General features: G+C 37.1%; 2 protein-coding genes across 2 annotated transcripts in view; one reads left to right on the top strand and one right to left on the bottom strand.

Moving 5' to 3' along the window:
- The first annotated feature begins 2694 nt into the window (after positions 1–2694).
- On the top strand, positions 2695–7718 carry SPATA22 (spermatogenesis associated 22). The gene is made up of 8 exons (XM_059829462.1): positions 2695–2737; positions 3157–3285; positions 4030–4084; positions 4220–4315; positions 5366–5720; positions 6051–6180; positions 7049–7146; positions 7527–7718. The coding sequence occupies exons 1-8, from the start codon at positions 2695–2697 to the stop codon at positions 7716–7718; spliced, it is 1098 nt and encodes a 365-aa protein (XP_059685445.1).
- Positions 7719–8750: 1032 nt separating this feature from the next.
- Positions 8751–21449, bottom strand: part of LHFPL7 (LHFPL tetraspan subfamily member 7) — a 66047-nt gene continuing 53348 nt past the window's right edge. The window contains exon 3 of the mRNA XM_059829322.1: positions 8751–12049. Within this exon, the coding sequence (XP_059685305.1) occupies positions 11823–12049 (227 nt within the window). The 3' untranslated portion in view covers positions 8751–11822. The remainder of the gene's footprint in view (positions 12050–21449) is intronic.

Here is a 21449-nt window from a genome sequence, read left to right on the forward strand (position 1 = left end):
TTTATTAAACAAAGCAGTAAAGTTGTATTTTACAGCACTGGACAGTCTGTACTGTCCTTTGACCCCAGTCTCTTTAGTGGTGGTGCCAAAACGGCTATTTACACGCTGCCTGAAAAAATGACTCACGCTCTGAATCTTGGTGCGCTGAATTTAAACACCACAGCAGTTTGAAGAGTAAACGGCAAAATGCAAACATGCCGTGCTAGTACATATAGTTTATCTTTTATTGCTGGTGGTACTGTAATGGTTGTACTTCCTTGCAAAACGCCGAATGAAATACAGAGATCGTTTGTGCACTTACCTCATTTAACATGCAAGAAGTTTGTCTCCTAAGAAGAGCTTTCTTAGGACAGATACAGTGCGTTTCTAAACATGAGTTTAGGAACTAAAGCCATGGAGGCTCCTTTTATACCCGTAGAGCACGTTACCTTCCAAACAGCTTTTAACTCCTGGTCTCCCAGGACATTATAAGCACCCGCGAATTTGCAGCATAAATGCAGACACTTGAAAAGCTTTCATTATTCTGAATTAAACACCGGGACCAATCCCTTATTCCTCTGCTTTGCCAATACTTACTTTGTAAAATTACTTTGAAAAATTACGTAGGATCGTATTTAGTTCATTAAGAATTCAGATTGGGTTTACGTACTGCGTACAACTATCTAGTAGCGCATCTGCAAGCTTAGACTGTGTGCCACGAGCTGAAAAACAGACACAATAATAGAACTTAAATGCAATTAAGTCCAGCTATCAAAGCCATGAAGGTGTACATCTATAAAGACGTGTTACGTGGCTCACCAAGGCCTTCCGCGGCACTGGCTGAAGCAAAAACTGGGATTACAAAAGGACAGGCTCCAATCCTGACGAGCACGAAGATTTTACACAGGAACCAGTCAGAAGTTCCGCGGTCGAAAACAGCCGCGTGTAAAACCCAGAACAGTGGTTGAACAGAAAAACAGTGTGAAGAACAGAGGCAGTTTTATTGATAGCCATGTTTGTGTTCACACACTTGCGGCATTCAGCTCCTGCCCCGCCTTCTCCACGTACTGAACGTGACACCACGTGGGCCGGTTCCACGGGTTCGGAGATAATTAATGAACTCCGAGAGAGGACCGAGTCAATCGTTCCTGCGCGCTGCCCACCTTGCCGCGCTGCCCCCGCCTTGGGCCAGGCACCTTCCGACCGCGGCGGGGCCCCGCGGCGCCAGGCGCCCCTCCCTGAGGGCCTCCCGCGGCCAACGGCGCCTGCGCTGCCGCCTGTGAAAGGAGGGCGGGGTCAGCCCCTTCCCGCTCACTCACTGAGGCGCGAGGGCGTGGCCTATTGGACCGTTATTTTTGGCGGGCTTCCCCTCAGCGCTGTCCTTCAGGCTGTAGCGAGGACTTCAGACTCCTTCAGCCTGTGCCTGGTACTGCTGCCCTGGGGAGTACTGCGGAGGCTTAGCCTGGTATCTCAAGTTATCCATCCTTAGCTTACTCTTCTCTACAGCTTTAGCTCTGGGTTTTGGTTGCTTATATTCAAGGGAGGACAGAAAGCAGAGCAATACAGTCTAAAATCCTATGCAACACCAAAACCAGCTTCATAAGCTGAAATGTCAAGTTTATGGGGTTTTATTTTACAAGTATGTCACTTACCGATGGCCATTAGGCTTCACAGTGCTAGCAATAGTTTAAATTGTGTAACAGCAACGAACTGGAAACTGCACTAATGTTGTCACACACGTAATTGACGTATCTCACAGAAATAGTGAATTGATCTATTAGTCTAGCTGTGGTAGATACGTGTGCTTCATTCTTATCAACATCTTTAATAGCTGCATATGGTTAACTGCCAGATCAAAATAAATGTAGAGGTAATGTCCTGTATTATTTATACACACATATGGTACTGTTGATATGTGACTAAATGCACCAGTAACTAACTTTGATAGAATAGCAACTAATGCTACACAACAGTCTGTGTAGTATCCTTACTTAATGTATACAGTAATACATAGACGTTTACTATAGATTAGTCAGAAAAAAAATATGGCAAACTACCTGTATCTAATGTGCTAATATATACTTTTTCTGCTCATAATATTTGGCTGATAATAAAGTTTTTTTGAGTTCTAAAGTATTTTATATATGAGGAAATTGGCTAAAGGTTTTAGGTCTGTACCATAAAGTACAGAAAAGAAGTCTATTTTTTGAGGTGTTACACTATTTTTCACAGAATAGTTAAATCAGTTTTTTATTCAAAGCCACGTACCTTGCCATCACACTTTGCAGCAATGTATAAGTACGCATTTTCTATTAGTAGTCTATTTTCTGGAATTAAAAAATATTCCTTGTATTTGAATGTATGTGTACTTTTAAATTTAGAAGTGAATTCAGTATTTGTACAGCACATAAAAACCAGTAGAGAATAGAACTTTTATTTCAAAAATGTAATCATTTGGGCCCTTCATCTGCAAAGAGCAGTTGCATGTTACTTGTGTGGATCTTCTAAATTCAGTACAACTGCTTGCACGTTTTAGGCTTGTGCCTGAAGTGATGCATGTCGCTGGGTATACAGAGGGTTAGGACAAACTGCTATAAAATCACATAAAATTTGTATGTGTTTACAACATGAATTGGTTTACTTTGTCTGCTTATCTAACTTCCATACAGCAAATTTGGAGTACTACATTGTTGCCTATTAAGATACAGCAAAGAAATGAAAAGGAGTCTAGCTGACGCTTCAACTCGCAGCACAGCAGGTACCATCCATTCTTTTGTGCTTTACCAGTCATACCTCATTATGGTTTTATTTTTATATATATACACACACACGCGCGCGCAGTATTCATACAGAATATACAGTATTCAGTCCTGGATCTCCATTTCCTGAGTGGGCTTGCATGGATTATCTATTTTATTGCAGCACAGGGCAAGATTTTGAACGGAGTCAGGGGACTGGTCACTAAGGGAAATGTTTCATTCATGGGATTATCTGCAGGGCAGAGGGCTGGAAATATAAATTCTGTGAGGCAGTGGTTGGTCTGTTATGTGTTCATGAAATGTAATTGCTATGGGTGATGTAAAATAATTGTTAAGTAATTTTATTTACATATTTTAAGTGTAGATTGTGTGTCCTTTTGCTATTGGTATAGTAGTATTATTTGAATTTTAATTTCAGGTTATCTGCCTGTACCTCTGTTCAATCAGAAAAAAAGAAATAGACAGCCCCTCACTTCAAATCCTCTTAAAAATGACCCTAGTACCAGTTCTTGGACTCATACTTATGACTTTTCTCCCACATCGTTTGGTAAATAAGATATATATATATTTTTTAATGGCTCTAAATCCAAATAAACCTTAACTTTATGATTGTATTTTATTAAATTAGACATTGTCTTTATCAAGAACTATATACATCCTTTATGCTAATTTCTGAAAAGTTCATTATGTAAAAAATGTTCTCCAGGAAATTTCTTTCTCCTCTATACAATTGAGCTTTTTATACTTTGTGCCTAGAGGGAGTTTGACTCTTTGTGTGTTAGAGAATGAAGTGGCAGTGGCATTTAAATAGAGTCTCTTGAAACTCTGACCTTTTGTTTTCAGTTTATTTCAATCAACATTCAAGTCCTGTGTTACAGGAAGAAACATTTATAAGATGTCTTTCTTGTAATTCAGAAGAGAACTTCTGTTCTTCAAAATCTGCTTGGAAAGAATGATGCAGAATTCTGCCTCTATCACTTTCTTTATGTTTTACTTTACTTTCACTTAATAAAGTGAAGAAGTTTACTTATAATAAAGTAAAAAATCTCTGTGCTAATAAGTCTAGTGTCTGTAACTTCACTATTGTCTAGAGAAGCAACCTACTTGTTAGAAGTTGCCTTATAATTACAGATATCAAAGGATCACATTCCCTTTTTTTTTCTTCTCCTTCCTGTGTGAGACTGTTTGTGGAACATTAAGCAGATAAAGAGTAGGAGCCCTAAGTAGACCTATTATCTTTCAATCTTTTCATTTTGTATCCATATTCAATTCTTTGTCTTTTGAGAATTAGGCTGGGGAACTGCAAACCCAGAAGTGGCTGAACTACAGAAAGCAGCAAACAATGGGTATGTAAAAGCAGATTATTTGTTACTTAGTGATTTTTATTTGCATACTAATTGTTTCACAAACTATGATCCATGTGTCTGTCTTGCAATAAAGTTGCTACTATGTCACTGATACTTTAAACTTGTCTTTGAAAGCCAAGCAGAACATCAGATGGCTCCTTCCCTTATGAAACCACCAAATGCATCAAAGTCTAATTTAGCAAATGCTGGAAAAAACCTGTATGCCTGCAGGTTGGTGAAGCCTTTCATTTTTCTTATCCTTCCTTAACCAAAATTATTTTCATGTGAAAATATACCTTAAATTTTCCATGTTCTTGTAGCATTCAGAGAGACCCTTTTAATTTTCAGATCATCACTGATCATAATTCCATTGTGCTTATGAGCCAAAACTCACTGGAATGAAGTATCTTTCCTGTGTTCCTAATGAGACCTAATATCTAGCCTTATTATCAGGCCAACAATTCAGTCTTACCTTAACAGTTGATTGAATTTTGCTGGTCTTAGATGTAATTTTTTGAGATTCCCCTTTACTTGAAGTTTTGCCCACTTTCAAACCAAATTTGTCAACAGACTCAAACGAGTTTTTATCAGTGTACATTAGGGCAATTGTATATTAAAACATTTAATCAAAACTGAATATAATTGTGAACTCTATACTTTTATAAACCAAGGAAAAGCCTATGGATACAGATGCCCAGAGCTGGCAGGAAAACTTCCAGCAATGTTATAATGGTCCTTTTTCTCTCTTCCCTTCCTCCTATTCCTTTCCAATGGCAAAAAGAGAGTGAATGTTTCAGAGAAGTGCCTTCAAAGGCAAGACAGAACGGAGGTGGAAGGAATTTCTGAGCCGCCTTTATAAAATGAAGGGTGTTAGAAATAATAAGGTCAGCACTAGAGTTTGTTGTAAAAAGATTTCTTCAGTGATGGTGGTGGAAGAATTTGGAAATATCACTGTCAGAAGAAACTTTACTGATTTTATTTTAGAGTTATGGAAAAGATATGACTCTTAGGTCAAGAAGGATCCCTTATACAGGGCAGGACAATAATTAAGCAAGCTTTTAAGGCCTATTGAATTCAGCTGCATTTAAGCACAGGTGTGATCACTGCCCTGTATATGGATCAATTTAAGTGTATACTCAAGTGCTTTGAGTCTGCATATTTAACAGATGTTTTTAAAGCTAAAACAACAATACATAGATTGCTTTTATATACTTTAATTTCATATCTGAGTATTCAGAATAGATATTGTAATACTGAACTATGTCTAATGTTGTACTGCAGGGCAGAAGAGAAGGCTCCTAGTACTAAAGTTTGGAACAGAAATGAGTATATTCCTTTAAGTAACACAACAGATTCAAGATCTGATAGTGGAATTATTCGAAAGTTTGAGAGCCTTTCAAATAGTTTGAAAACTCTCCAGCAGAAAAAAAACCCTGATAACCGTAATTCATCTCAGCATATCAAAACAACAGAAACCAGCCAAACATACACATCTAAAGGACAATGGCCAGTGAAACCTAACACTGTTTCAAGAAGTCTGCAGGATCATAGTCTGGCATATAAGTTTAACCACAACATTCAGCAAAATAAAATGAATGAAAAGCAATTTGATTGTGTTCCAGAAGACAAAAGTCAGGTAAACTTATGGAGAGAGTTAATAGGAAGATACAATGAAGAAAAGAGTAAAGAAAAAGAATATTGAGGAAGGATGAGGCTTTCATCAGTCCTAGCAGCCTTAGTAAACCCTTATGTTTCTGCAATTTATAATTGAGATTTTCATACTATAATAACCTACAATCCTCAGCATGATCATACAAATTGGCAGGGAGTTGTTTGTATATTCTGAACAAATATTCTAATTTTAATGTAAATATTGGATATTTAACATAATATATAAATGTCTGTGTGCCTTTTAAAGTTGTGTGAGTGTGTATCTCTAATGTGAGTTTTCATCTTCCTCTGAAAGGAAGTTTCATCATGTCAATTAAAAATTAAAGAAAAAAAGAATTCTTTGCGAATCTTATCTGCAGTCATTGAAAGTATGAGGCACTGGAGTCAATATGCTTATAAAACTGCACTGTTATTTGAAGTTTTAGGTAAGCATGGTAGATTGTGCTGTAACTGATAATAATGATAGGATAACAGCCAAGAGAAAATGTTATTAACTGTAGGAACAATAGCTGAAATACTTAAAACCACAAACCACCATACTGTCACGAGCACTATCTAATTTTCCTGCTGGGAGATCCCTTCAGCTATCAAAGGTGACTAAAATAGGTACGATATTAATAATACAGTCATCCTCCAACATTTAAGCTCTTTCTAGCCTGTTTCTTTTCTTTCCTTGTTTTTAGAATGTGTTACAATAAATTTTCCTATTTAATAGGAACCTTCTGTAGAGAGGTACAGTTTTACAGTAATTTTTAATGCAATTAATCTGGGAGTAAATTCAAGTCTGGAGTACTTCTCAACATAGTTGACTTCCAGTGTGTTTCACTTTGCATTTTAATTGATGTTATCTGAGAAATGAACATGACAAAAAACTGAAATGACTAAACTTTAAATCAAGGTGAATAAGAATGTAACGGCATGTCAGAAAACGATTTTGACAAGGTTGCAATATTTAAAGTTGATTTGCATATGAAGATCAATAAAACTTAGAGAACTCTCTTGTGCTCTGCTTAACAAGGGAATAACCTGTTTACAGTGATGGTTATGAAAACCACATTTGGTCACTCAGTTTAGAGAGACATCATATACGGTTTTGCTATTCAAAGACTATGTAAAACTCATAATTTGTATTGGAACTTCCAGTGCTATCAGCACAAATTCTTAGAGAGACCTGATGCTGACTTGATATATCTTAGTGCTTTTGTGTAGTAAATGTTGCCATGGTATCTTTGTATATCACACTTAGTACTGCTCTGATGTTTACATCATGATTTGTTTTTCTTAATGTTATAGGCACACTTGATTCTGCAGTCACACCTGGAGCATATGGGGCAAAGAATTTTCTTTTGAGAGACGGAAAGGAGAGTCTGCCTTGTGTATTTTATGAAATTGTAAGTATTCCTGTGTCCGTACATATCACAGACACCACTAGCTAGAATCGCTTTTATGAAGCTAATAATATATTGCTCTGATAAAACAGAAAAATACTGTGTAGGAGGAAAGCTGGATGTTTATAGCATATTGTTCCCAAACTGGTCTAGAGCAATAATCCAGCCACTGCTTAGGAATCCTCAGACTTCTGTTTCAGCAAAAAAGGTGGGACTTTCAGTTCAGCTTCTAAGTAGTTGATAATAGCAAAAGAGCTGATGTAAATTCCTTCTGCATTTGAGGCAGTCTTTAGAAATCCGCTAATATCTAACAATGGGACATTTTGAAAGTTTTTATGTTAGAAAGATGCATAATTTTTTTATTTATTATGCTTTTGATGAAGGACCGGGAGCTTCCAAGACTAATTAGAGGTCGAGTGCACAGGTGCATGGGAAGCTATGACACAAAAAGGAACATTTTCAAGTGCGTCTCTGTAAGACCAGCAACTGTTCAAGAACAAAACACTTTCCAAGAATTTGTTAAAATCGCAGATGTTGAGATGACAGCATATGTAAAAACAATGAATGAAATTTAGAAGTCAAAATGGTTGTCCAGAGCAGATTTTCACTAATCATTACCCGTAAAGGCTGGACATCCTAAAGCATTTACCAAACTAATACTGAAAATCTGATTAAATAATTGAGAATATCACTATGCTGTGTTATCCAACAAATGTTAGTAACAATGTTTTCTTTCCACTACTACTTTTCATAGCTTACCTTTCCCAGTTAAATATGCAATAACCCGGTTTTGTTACATAGTAGGTTAGATTTTATTGGAGAAATTCTGAATTAAAACATTGAAGTTTTGCAGTAGTGCAAGTGTCTTAGGAAAAGATCATCATTACTAATTCAGATTGCCATTGCTTTTCATTAGCTTCAATTTTTAGAAATTCCTTCAGTACCTATTTAAAAATGTTGACTACATACTACTTCTGAGGAGTATTTAGTCAAAGTTTAATAGCGAACAAATGTCAACAAAGTTCTCTTTGGCTCTGCATATTGCATTAAAACTGCTCTTTGGTAGAAAGTAAGGAGGTTGTCTTTATTCCACTTCAGTTCCAACTAACAGGTTCCCTTTCCTTTGCTGGGTTACAAGAACACATGTAAAAGCTTTTCTAGAAATGAAAATAATAGATGCTACAGAAAGATTTCACAGGACACAGCTGTATATATTAGGTATTCATATGGTTCCCATTGATATGTTATCTGATTCATGGTTTTCAGAAAAATAAATAATCACTATAACAACTGTATAAAATAGCAATAGACTGAAACTGTAGGAAGATTGCTCAAGGACACAGAGGAAGTTGGAGAGAAATAATTATTTGAACACAGAACTTCCTTGCCTTTGCCATAGAAACATCTTTCATGAGGGATGGACCATGTACATGTTTATGTGACTTTGCCTTCAAACATTGATTTTCATAGATTATTCCTGCTGTTTCTATTTCCTTTTCCCCTTAGCTAGTACCCCTGCTTCAAAAGCTTTGTACCAGACCTGTTGGGAATTGTAAAACAAAAGAGTTGTCAAGAAAATAGTGAACAGTGTGAATTTTTTTTTTTATTTTATTATACAGTGTTGGCAATTGGAAATTTCACATTTAAAATAATTGAAATATTGTATCCAACAAGTCAAATACAGAAAACAGTTAATATTCTAAAAAGGAGCCAGCTAGTCAACCCAGAAACACATTAATGGAAAATACAGCTTTTAGTTACACTTAAAAAATTATATATTTAGAATAAAACTTGAACCTGGTCCAGTAAATCGTTTGACTTGTAACAGGAAAACGCTTCTACACAGTTTAACGCGCAGACAGTCTTTATTTAAAAAAAGTGATCTGTCAGTGTTAGCACAGGTATTGTCAGCAACACCCCCCTTAATGTTCCAGTTGAGGATCTGAAGTATCTGCTTTACTAACTGTTGTAAGAATCACTTGCATTATCATCTCTACCTTCTGTGCTAAGCTGGTTCTGAGCATGGATGTTTCAAGGAAAGTTTCGTCTACCCAGTTGTAGAGGTCATATACATATATTTTATTTCCTTTATAGATTATAAAATATTAAAGAAAGTTCCAAATGGAAGCATTAGCTTAACTCATAAAAGGTGCAGAATATTACAGGACGTAGAGTTTGACGATGTTCACAACAGAAGAAGCTGAGTTTTAAGAAGTAAAGGATTTGGTACAGCAGTGTTGTAAATTGTGACTCCATTGTAACAGTAAGTTAAAATTACAAAGGAAGCTTGAGCTATGGGAGCAGACCTGCAAGCATCTGTGCGTGTCATCAACATCACACAAATGTTGTAGACCTCCTGATTTCAGTAGAATGATGGATGGTTCCAGTTCTGCACATGCGAAAGTTACGTTAATAAGTAATGACAGGAATAGGTCATTTGTGTCTACTAGGTATGTTATGGCTGTTAATAAAAATCTAAAATAATTTTACTTTCAGTGTTTAGATCTTTGCAAAAAAAGTTTTCTACTTTACACTAACAAATCACTTTTTCTAGTGAGACATTAAGTGAACAGTCGTAAACATTACACAAAACAGAAAACCCCTACGTAATACAGTTTATACACATTACTCAACATTTTTCAGTTGTTGGTTGTTTTGTTTTTTTAACATATCAATCCTGTCTTGTATAATGGTTCTAGTGTAAAGGCACAGGTTGGTTAGGAAAGAAAAGCCTGCATCTCTGTCTTTCTACTTCACGGTGATGATTTTCTTTTTACATGTTGTTTGTTATTCCTCACTTTTCTGACTCTTATATGAAAATTATCAATTTCGGCCATTCATTAAAAAAAGCGTAAGACATTACTGAAAAGTACATTACTATACAGAAGTGACTGAAATTTATTTTTCTTACTTTAGAGGCATTCCTTCAACCTATTTTGTTAAATATTTGGAAGATTTAATTCCTTAGTCACTGTGAGCAAAAACGCATAGCATGGGCTCGCTCTCTCTCTTTCTCAGTGAGAAATTAATTCTACATCAAAATCTGTATTTTCAAAGATTAGTAATGGAACTTGCTAAGTTTATGTGCAGAATTTGCTTTTAGAATGCACGGAAATGTTACAACAGACAATTATTTTGGAAAACAATGCAATGTTCCATTGAAGTTTAGAAGGGTGAGGAATGTAAAGAAGACTGCAGAAGTCTTTGACGTTTACTAAAATAACGCAGTGATTGTTCTATCTGTTTGCATTTTTTTAGACATCCTCAACATGTCTCTGTCTGTCCCTTCATGTACACTTTCCATTAAAAAAAAAAAAAAGAAATTCAGGAATCAGTTGGACTCAGCTAAGTGAAGAATAATAAATTTGATCACTTGGTTTGTGCCAAAACACAAAACTAAGAATTACAGCTCTGAATTAAATATAATCTATGTGATTATTTCTTTTTTAATAAATAATAGAAAATAAAAGATGAGAATAGAATTAAATTTAATTTTTATTTTAAATGAAAAACATAACAGTGGGGTGAGATTAGAACCCAATGTTTCTTCTGCTTAAGGCAATCAAGTGCACTTATTTCAATGCTTGATAGTAATGAACTCAGTGCTATCGTGGAAATCAGACTTCACAAATTTCACAAACAAACCCATGAAATATGTCCATTTGCTAATTTTGACACAGCATTAGATTATTCTTATTAGTAGTGTCCAGTAGCATTTCACTTCACTTTTTTTTTTTTAATAATGGGCTTTTAATAGGAGTGAAAACATTAGAATCTAGTTCATTCTGGCTTGTATTATCACTACATAAAAGAGCCATTGGGCACATACATTTCTGTAAACAGAGATTTTTCTTTTCGGCCTTAAAAAACAAACAACAAAACTAAAATCTAAAGTTGTAATAGTTCAAATAATTTTGTAAAAGTCCACCTAAAATTATAATTTAAGAAATAATGAAAACAAATTCTTAGCATTTTTTTTCCTATTGTTAAACTATTTAATCATCATGAAGCCTTTGGAAGTAGTTGAATTGATCTCTCTGAAAAAAAAATCATCTAAATTTTATGCAAGTCTTCATAAAGATGACTGTAAATCCTGAAGATTGGATCAGTATTAAAAAGTGTGCTGACACCTTACAATATGCAGGTACTACGAATACATATAGATTTAAAAGAAACTTTTTTCTTGTATACAATTCCTTTTAGATATCAAGCTTAATTTTAGGCCGTGGTTACTAGTAGGCGCTTTTTTCACTCATCAAAATAATTGTAACAAAATGTCATTACTGATTTTTAAATTACTGGGTTCATAAAAGTTTTGACATCTAATAATATATAAAAAGTGAATTGAAGCTTTTAAAAGACGATTTTGAGACACAAAAGAAACTGGGAGGTAGACAGATGTTTTGAGGATAAACAGATTTTTTTTTTTTTGTCTAAGGCATGATGCCACTATATGTTTAGCGCAGTATAAAGGCTGCTGATTAACCTTGTTTCAATTCCAGAGTGTTCGCTGCTCATACGGAAGACTATCAACGCACTTTTGGTCTTTGTGAATCTGACCTTCTCTTCCCCATCTCCTTTTTTCTCTCTTTAGCAATACAGCTAAATGGAAGTGCTATAATAATTTCTGCCCATTGCCTGTAGACAGGAATGTTCTGTTCTTAAACAGTAATAAAATACTATAAAATAGTAGGTATTGGAGTTGGAGATATGTGCTCTTTTGGTGCATATTTTGCAAAGAATGGTAAAAAGACAGACAACATGACCCCAACAATTGCCAGCATATACCCCCAGCCAATCTGGCAGTCTCCTGCATAGTAGATGTCTGAATTCTCACAGAATCTCTTCACAGTAGCAGAGTTGAAACCAAAAGGGTAAACCAAAAGCCCAGAAGCCATTATGAACACTAGAGAGGAGAAAAAAAATACAACAATTATTACCAAACACAATTCCTTTGAAAAAAATTCCTTCTTTTAGAAAGGCAAATATATGTTATGTTAAAATCAGTGGGGAAAGTCATAGCTTAAAACTCAAGATTGTCAGATTATCTTCCTTTTCATAATTACCTCTTATGGACAGCAGTGTCATAACATGGTAGCAAGTTGGCATTGGGATTTTTTCATGAGAACTGTTGCCCATTACATAACTTCAGAAACGTTGTAATCCAAATATTGTAGCCATTTAAAAAGTAAGATGATTCAGATACAGTGGAATCCAGAGGAGAAGAATTCCTAAGTCTGCAGATTCCAACCAGCTTGATTTTCTTCTCAACAGTACTTTTGTACTTGAGACAAACAATTACTTTGTGCTGCCAAATAAAAACTTTCAATGAAAGAATTTAAATGTAGTTTTTCAGATTCTGCTGATCAGGTTCTGATAATGTAAGCACTTTCTCAATATTCTCAGTATTACAGACTCAAATTGTTTAAAAAATTCCTGCATTTGATCCAAAGATTGTGAGATGAAAAAGAATACAATTTCTTGTCTTTTTATTTGGCTTTTAGCATCAGAGTCTTTCAGTAAACTTTTTGGAATTTTCTCTGTAAACTTGAGGATTAGAAAAATTTTCAACCTGAGGTTGAGACCTAAATTATTAAAACCTAAAGTTTCCGTATTACCTAATTTTGACAGCTTGGACTCTAAAAACACACAATAAGTATAACAGGACATGCTGTAGAAATCTAAAGGTTCAGTAAGTAAAGGCACAGAGTTAAAGTAGCAGGAAATGTCTCCCAGTGAGTTGTCTTTTACTCCTAGCCAAAGACAGCAGCAGATCAATCCAGTGCATAATGAAGAAATATGTCTAAAATACAAACAAAGCTTAAGACACCTCTTGATGTTGGAAAGCCAGACTTGCCTCCTGCAATTACACTGTGTTATCTGTTAGCTTTTAACAGAACTTCACAGATTTTACAGTCTGTAATGAATACATGTTACATTTAAATATCATGGCTTATGCAATTCATTTAATGAACAGCAGAACTTTTAATGAAAAGTGGAACAGCCCAAGGTATAATTCATGACTGTGATAAAGATGCATTAAAATAGCCCAGGTACAGTTCTCAGAGCCTGTTTCTGCCCACCTTGGAAGTCAAGAGGGGCTGAGCTAGGCCGATGCGAAGGGCTACGCCACCCCAGGCATTGTGTATACCCCTTGTCTGAGAGAACATTGAGACACTGTTTTTTCTTTTCTAGCCTTTCTGCTAATGAATAACCTCTGTATTAAAAATCTGTAGTCTATTTTAAAAGGCTTTATTTTATGTGCCAAAAAGATACCACAAAGCAGTCCCTTTTCCTACCTTCCCATTCTTCCAGGATAGTGTTTTGTTCAAATTCAGGGTGGATTGTTAGCGATTCAAGAATAGTGGTGATCAAAATTAACTGTTATGTTTGAGCTGATAGATAATTCATAACCAGCAAACACCTAATGATGCATTAAGGTTGTAAAACAAACACTACATGCTCTTCTCTGTATTTGTAATTGCCTTTCAGGTAGGGCATGTGCATATTACTCCAATTATAATATTGGAGAGGCTTAATCTTAAAAGCATCCACTGAAAAAGGGCAATCGCTCAATAATTGTTTTTAATTTAAAAAAAAACTTTAATAAGCTTGAGGGCTAGGTAAGTCAAAAAGTTTAACACACTCAGCCTGTAAAGTCCCTGAATAATTTGAACCAAACCTTTCCTTCTAGTCTAAATGGAACCGCTGATTTAATCCCTTGTAAAAAATGACAAGACCCAGAAAATGGGAATTAAAAGGAGAAACTGAACAGCAGTGAACTTGCCAGTCCATTTCCCTCTCAGGTAACTCACGTATGGGTACAAAGAGAAGCTGCCTGCCAGCAAGTGGAGCTCTCTGAGAGCAAGGTGCTTTTACCTGCCCTCGCTCCCCCAGCCACTCTCTTTTCCTTTAAACCTTTATGAACGATAAGTTTTCAGCGGTTCCCAGGAAAAGGACACTGTGGCCTCTTTCCAGGCTCAAGGTGTGTGAAGGTGATGCTGCAGGAGCCTGTTGAGGGAAAGGTCCTCCCCAGCACAGGCGACCTCTTGAGCACATCTCAGGCTCCCTGATACTCAACCAGCTGCACCTGCTGTGGGTGCCCAGGGCAGGAGGGAGCTCACAAAGCTCAGCACTGGGTTCTTAGCAGCTGTGCTTGTGCATTTAGGCTCTATCATTAAACAAACATACAGAAGCTGAAGCTAAATACAAAGGAGTAAGTTGTATTATGCAGATCTCCCTTAACTACACATGTATGACACCACTAAAAACAATACGAAAAGAAAATACAATTAAAATGAAGCTGCAGTAGACAAACAAACAACTCATCTAGCAAAGGTCACTGAGCTTTCCCAAAAGAAGAAAAAGAGCTAAGGGCCAGCACGCTTCCTTTGTTCAGTAGCACAGCCTGAAAGTTTTGTGACACTCTTGCACGCCCAGAAAAAATCCCAGAGCCCCACCTCTGTAGGCAGAAACATAGGAAGCAACCTTGGAGAACAACCAGAAAAAAGGGAGCCTTTTCCTACTGCTATTGTAAAGTTTGAGAGTGTCAAACTGCGAAGCTGAGCAACAAACTAAACCGTGTTAATCCATAGACCTATGTAGGTTGCAGCATTCACTCGTGGCTAATACAGCTAGCGAGTGGAACAACGCGCTACCTAAGAGACTGACGTGAGGTGGATCCACAGCATGGCCCCACCCAAAACCCAAGCTGCTCGACTGCATGAAGACTCTAGAAATAGCCCCATGGTGCAGCACCTTCTGTAAAACAGTGGGCCCATTTGCAAAGGAAAGCGAGACAGTTTTAAGAGAAACAGCAACAGCTCTAAGCAAGAAGCAGGTCTAAAATTAAAATTTCAGTTTGTTCATCTTTTCAAAGCCAAAACAGTCCACGCATCTCATTTGGTAAAAGAAAATGTTATGCAGAATTGGAAGCGATTGTTTTATCGTAAAATCCTTTTAAAATTTGCTAACTGTTAAAATTTGCTGGTTTTCTGACACTATCTCAACCCCTTGCTCTACTTCACATATCTGTCCATACATATGTTTTCTTTTTGATGGGGTTACACAGAATTATTTTTAAGGTTGTGCTTTACAGTGTCACCAGTGTTTTGATTACCACTTGGTGCTGATGTTGTATGGTGTAATTTAATGCAAGAAGCTTTTTTTTTTGACGGCTAGAAATAATCTGTCACAGCCGAATGTAATGTGTTCACATATCAAACGGGCTAAAAAGTTACCCATGGTTTCATATCCTCAGGCATGTCATAGAATGACCTCATTATTCTCATTTAGGTGCCCTCTTTCTTACAAAGGCTCAAAATATTGAATAGCCTGTTATTATCAGCAGAAGCCAAGCTTTCAGACATGGTGCTAATGACTGCTTAATAGTGCTATCAGCAGTGCAGTTAGCTGGGGGAGCACACAAAGAAACAGTGGGGCTCCATTTAGGCTCCTCATATAACACGCCTCTGCACGGTTTTCCAACAACAAACATCTCTTTAAAAGGTGTCAGAATACAGCAGTGAGTACATCTTACCATTATGTGTAGTGTAATCCTGCTGTCCTACAAGATGATGAGAACGCCAGGCAACATATTTGGGGCTGTTCTATAGCATATGGAGTGTAGAGGGGACTTGCTGGTAAAACGGATAGTTGGGGTTCTTTTTTTAACACGGCTTGACTGATCTTTTGATTCATTTCCCATCAGCTATTGGGGCTTGTTAAAAACATGCATTTTTTTATTTTATTATCTGACACATGGTGTTTGTTATTGCTAGGTCCTCATCACCTGAGTTCTCACCTGTAAGTCACAGCCACTACTGACTGCAAGGCGGTTTAAAGTCAAGTCCATGCTCATTGGTTCAACTGTAAGTCACTTTTTATTTCTGCTTTCTAACCTTCTGCCCTCCCAAACAGTTACAGTCTCACCCTCATCCTCTCTCATCCTCTTTACTTCACTGGTGTCCTACAGCCAAATGGTAAATGGCAGTTTCCCCTCTGAAGGGTTTGCTAGCCAAGGCAGGACCTCTGTGCTGTGCTTTTGCTCCCTGTGCAGGGCCAAAGCTTAAAAAATATGGTTTACCTATATTTTTTAAAAAAGTAGATTCCTGAATTTGTCGATTTCTAAATAAAATAACTTTCATTAACAGGAATAAGATATTAGAAAGCAGGACACTTCTTTTTAGGGAAAACAGGATATTTTGTAGAAAAAGTTGTCAGTTGTTGGTGATAATAATACTGAATCAATGACAATTCTACTCAGGAAAAATAAAATTTTCTGCTATTTTAAAATCTAATAAACTGTGACTCTTTGTCATTGCAATGGTTCATTCATTTCATTGAGCTCCTGAAATACTGTCTAATTATTTAAATCTATCACATACCATTTTCAAGTTTATTTTAAACCTGACAAACCAAAGTAATGCAGTTCTCTAGAGTGTGTGTAGAGGGCACCAATGTACAGCTCTCTTAAATACCATGCACAGAAAATGGCTATTCCCATTTCCACTTCTTTCGGCAAGACTGATGGAGTTTTCAAGGTGTGAAACAAAATAATTGAATAGTTTTCTGTATTGTGAAGCGGGAATGTGAAAACTTGCCTACACTTATGTGTATCCTTCCACACTAATGTTGAAATGGATGGAAATCCAGAGATGGACCGCAAATATTATAGAAATCAGAAAAAGCTATTTTATTGTATTTGTTACTTTGTTCAGATGATGTGTAGTAGCAGTACTGATCACCAGTAGTAAAATATGCTGTGTGCATGAATTGTTTTCCTGAAATTACCTGCTGTAAGAAGATTAGTTTGTCTTAGAAGTTTAATTTGCTTATTTTAGGAGTATATTATATTCCTGATACTTGTGACAATGACTGATTAATTGCAAGATTGTGGGACATATCAGACAATCATTAGAATTAGGGCTGAACCGTAGGCCAGCAAGAGTATTATTCCAACCCCATTACAGATTATCACAGTCTTATCTCTTCTTGGAACATTTTTATTGACAGAGCTTAATCTACCAAAGCAGTTTTCACTCATCTCATCAAGAAGTTTCCTCTCACATATAATCCATTACCTCCCTTCTTAAAGCTAGCAGTTCTTCTTATGCATAATCAGTTGACTTTGAATAACACTTTTCCTCTCAGGTTTATACATTTTATTAATCTAATAATTTTATTAGCTCCTCTTAAGCTTTTCTTTAGGTTTATGTGATTTCACTTACATCAATTCAAATGCGAAAGCAGATGCTGATCCAAAGCCACAGGCACCCTAACACAAAGCCAGAAATACAGCTAACATCTGAGCAGCAATGAGAAAACCTTTCAGCCAGTAACACAGTCAGACATCTTCAAAAACATCATCTGTTGTCCTGCTGCACTGGCTAGCCTACACTCAATACTTTCCAGCACTCTTCCCAAGCAAATATTTTGGTAGCATGTCTGAAGGGTCACTACATTTAGGATATTTTGGACCTAGATGGTGCAGGTTCCCTTGTACAAAAAGGAGATAGCTGTATGTCTCTTCCAACAATTGGAATCCTAAAGACAGTAAGATCCAAGGTCACACTTGTTCTCCATGGCAATAGCTGTGCGTGAGTGTACAAACAGAAACAAGATGGAATTTTGAGCTATCCACAAATTAGGAATTTCCTTTTCGCTGCTTTGTAAAAGAAGGAATTACCTAGAGTAATTTTGGTGAGAGCTGAAATACATCTAAAATCAGCCGGCATCATTTTAAATGCCAATTAAGTATGAATAAAATGAACAGGAAACTGACCTGTCAAAGTAAAACAAACCAGACAAAATCCTACCATTACAGAAGCAAAACTTTTGAGGGCCAAGGCAAACAGGGACCACTGTTAAATGCCATTCTACTCTGCTGAACTCCTGGCAGGTGCATGCCAGGTACCTATAGTTCAAACTCTTGAAGGCAGCCCTAGCAATTATTCCCTCCAAGGAAAGCAAAATGGAGAGCAGGGAAAAGGGATCATAACACCCATATACTTGGTATCAAAATGTAGCTATCTTCCTTTGTAACTGAACAAAGAGCTGGAACTCCTAATAATGATACAGCCACTTCTAACGTATTACTGTTTAGCTCTTCTCCTTTGTACAGAATTATTCCATTGGCTTCATTTCAGTCAAACATATTGTGTTTTGAAGAGCAGGTATCAGTGCTGGACTGTTGCCAAATGAGTAAATTATACCAGTTCCTTTTCTAAATGGTGCAACTCACAAGTTAGCACTTAGCAGCTATAGTACAAATGTGGTTATAACAAAATCTGTGTAGCTTGTGAAACCCCTTTGTTAGCTAACAAAGGAAATGTATTAGTTCGTACAATGTCTCCAAACTCTATGTTTAAATAAATGCTGAGTATGTGACTACAGCTCACAAGCTAAGGAACTGCATCAGATATAGTAACTTGTATTTTTATGTATGTATATATATGCAAAACTACTGGGAAATATATGTATATAAAAAGCTGGACAATGTTTTCCATTTCGATTTATTTGGAGTTAGCTGAGGTGGAATAGGAACAGGTTATTTTAAATAAAACTTGCACTGAAATAAGAGTGCCCATGCACCTTTTTTGCACACATCTTTTTAGTACCACTAAAACACCCCATTCAAGTTCTGTTGGCACAACATCCTCATTCAGACAGGCCCTTATTGCACAAATAGCCTGTTTCAGAAAAGTCTGGCAATTGTACGAATAGCTGAATCTACCTCCGTTTTTAACTAAAGGGAGTGGAATCTAACTATCCAGACTTGGAAAAGAAATTCTCTGAAGCCAACATAGAGGTAATTGGGCTTGGTAATTGCTGCATTAGCTGCACGTTTATTAAGAGCCACAAAAGGAAATGCCATCCCAGTGACCTTTGAGGTTGCATTTCACAGCATGTTTTCTACATGAGAACAAATGACGAAACTTCACTATTTCTGCCAAGTGAGTGGTAGCTACAGTGAAGATTTATAGATGTAATCTGGTAATCTATGGGCCTAATCATGCAGTTATAGAGTTGCGTGTCATTTACTCAAAAAGGCTGAAATGATCTAGCACTGTGTGGACTATGGTGAAGGAGTGCATTTTGTCATCTGCAAGGTTAGAAGATATACAGCCTATTTAGCAGACTGTAAAAGGGAGAGACAAGAGCTAATGTTTCTCAAAATAGCAGACTGTTACACAAAATTTTACAAGACTCAGAGAGCTAAGAAATGGGGACTGTCAGACACACTCTAATTTGGAAGCCATTACAATTTTCCTTTTTTGTATCACTTCAATAATTATACAGATTTTCTATTTAATTTTTTTAAAATTATGTAAGTCATGCTCACTTCATCTTTTTCAGAACAGCAGACTAATAATATAATATTGACATATGTAAGTGTTGGATTCTTTAGATGAGGGCACCATGTTCAGAATGTATTGTGCCTGTAATGTGCCTGTATTCCCTTATCTCTGTGTTACATTTTATTCAACAGTTAAGAAGTGCTAATAAAAAGTGCATATTTCAGTTTTTCTATTTTAGGTTAACATAATATGGTACACATTTTCTAAGCAATGCACATTGGTTAACTGCTCAACAACATTTCTACAAATAGAAATAAAGGTAGCAAACGCTTTGCTTCTCTTCTTAATTAACCTATCCATGCCAGAACCAGTATGTTCTCCAGCACAGACAGGGAATGAAGTTTATGACTGAAAATTTAAATGAATACTTCTTCTTGTGATCTTTTGGCTACGAACAAGTGCAGGTTCAACTCATCATCTGATGCATTCCCTATGTATCAGCCTGGATCCATATGCAGCTGGATGTAGTGAGGGAGTGGACACGTTTCCTTGCAGTATATCGTCTCTCCTTTGGAGCCAGCTCGCCTGGGAAGGGGAGATGCTGCCCAGCCTACAGCAGGTCTTGGCTTCTGCTCTGGCTGTCAATTCCAAGTTCTTAAATAGCTATTTAGAGCAGGGGCTGATGTCCAAAAGACGAGCAGTGATGTGTAGATCACCTGAAATGTCATGACTTGACATGACACATTTGCTCCCTTCTCTTCCCCATCTGCTCACCTCACAGGTCTGTTTTAAATCAATCTTTTCACCTCTCCCAAGACTCACAATTTAAGCAGAGCAGACGCTCATGAAAACAGATTTACAATGAAGCTGGTGGCCATTAAATACTAGCCTTACATCGGAGGTGACCTTATTGTAAAGCGTTGTACAGTGAATTTATTTTGACTTTGCACATTCTGTACCTTGTCTCCCACATCATGGAGACACATGATGTGGCAGCTGAGTCAGTGGTGACGGGAGGTCTGATGCCTGAGAATAATGCCCACGTCTCACTTCATTACAGTTGCACTTCACATCCCAGCAGTCTTCAAGCCTCAGGGATATCGCATTCATTACCTCTTTCAGAGACAAGTATTTTACATAAATGGCTGAAAGGTGATTAGAATCCCTGACAGAACAGCATTTTATCTGGAATGCAACCATGAAAAATACGTGCCTAAAACAAAAAAGGCATCCTACATCCTTCTCTTAACTGATTTAAGCTACAAAGACCAGCTTCAGTTTTCCCAGGGCACAGGAACTACCAGGAAGATACAAATTGCATGTTTTCGTATCTCCTAATAAAAACTCCTTGACAGGGGGTTGAAACCAGAGTTTTCTACTCCTCAGATGTCCTAGTCCTGTGAATGTCATCACTCAGCAGAAGCACACATACTGCCACCTGATCATAAAAAACAGTTCTGTAACAACCCTCATTTCACGGTACTGATTCCAGCCCACCATAAATCAGCAACACCACAAGTAATGTTGGAAATAATTGTCTGTTCCCGAGCTCCCCTCTTTTTACGGCCCAGGTGCCACACAGCTGTAGCCATATGGTAGACTACATCCTACTGAAGTGGGTTATAGCAGCACCTCCAACAGTAAATACTACCTGAGTACTTGGAAGCTTTTTAATGCTGCAAACGGGAAAAGTGTAGCTTGTACTCATGCAGTGGTTTTCCTAGCCTTTAAAAATGTTACAAAAGACATCAGCTCTGGCTTAAACCAGATGCTCTGCAGCTAGGAAATGGGATAGCAACTGCTAATTCACTGAAAGCTGCCTGGAAATGCAGCAGGTGATCCCAGGGCTGATCCTCAGACAAGTCTGACAGACCTCTGTGCTTCTTAGCCAAGTCTTACACAGCAACTTTCAAGGACGTGTCCTGTTAAAGCACATGGTCAAAACAGTACCAGGCTGGGTCGCGCTGCTCAAGCCACACGCTCAATTAGCAGCAGACAGGTCTACTT

This window comes from Gavia stellata, chromosome 25, assembly GCF_030936135.1.
Source record: "Gavia stellata isolate bGavSte3 chromosome 25, bGavSte3.hap2, whole genome shotgun sequence".
NCBI lineage: Eukaryota > Metazoa > Chordata > Aves > Gaviiformes > Gaviidae > Gavia > Gavia stellata.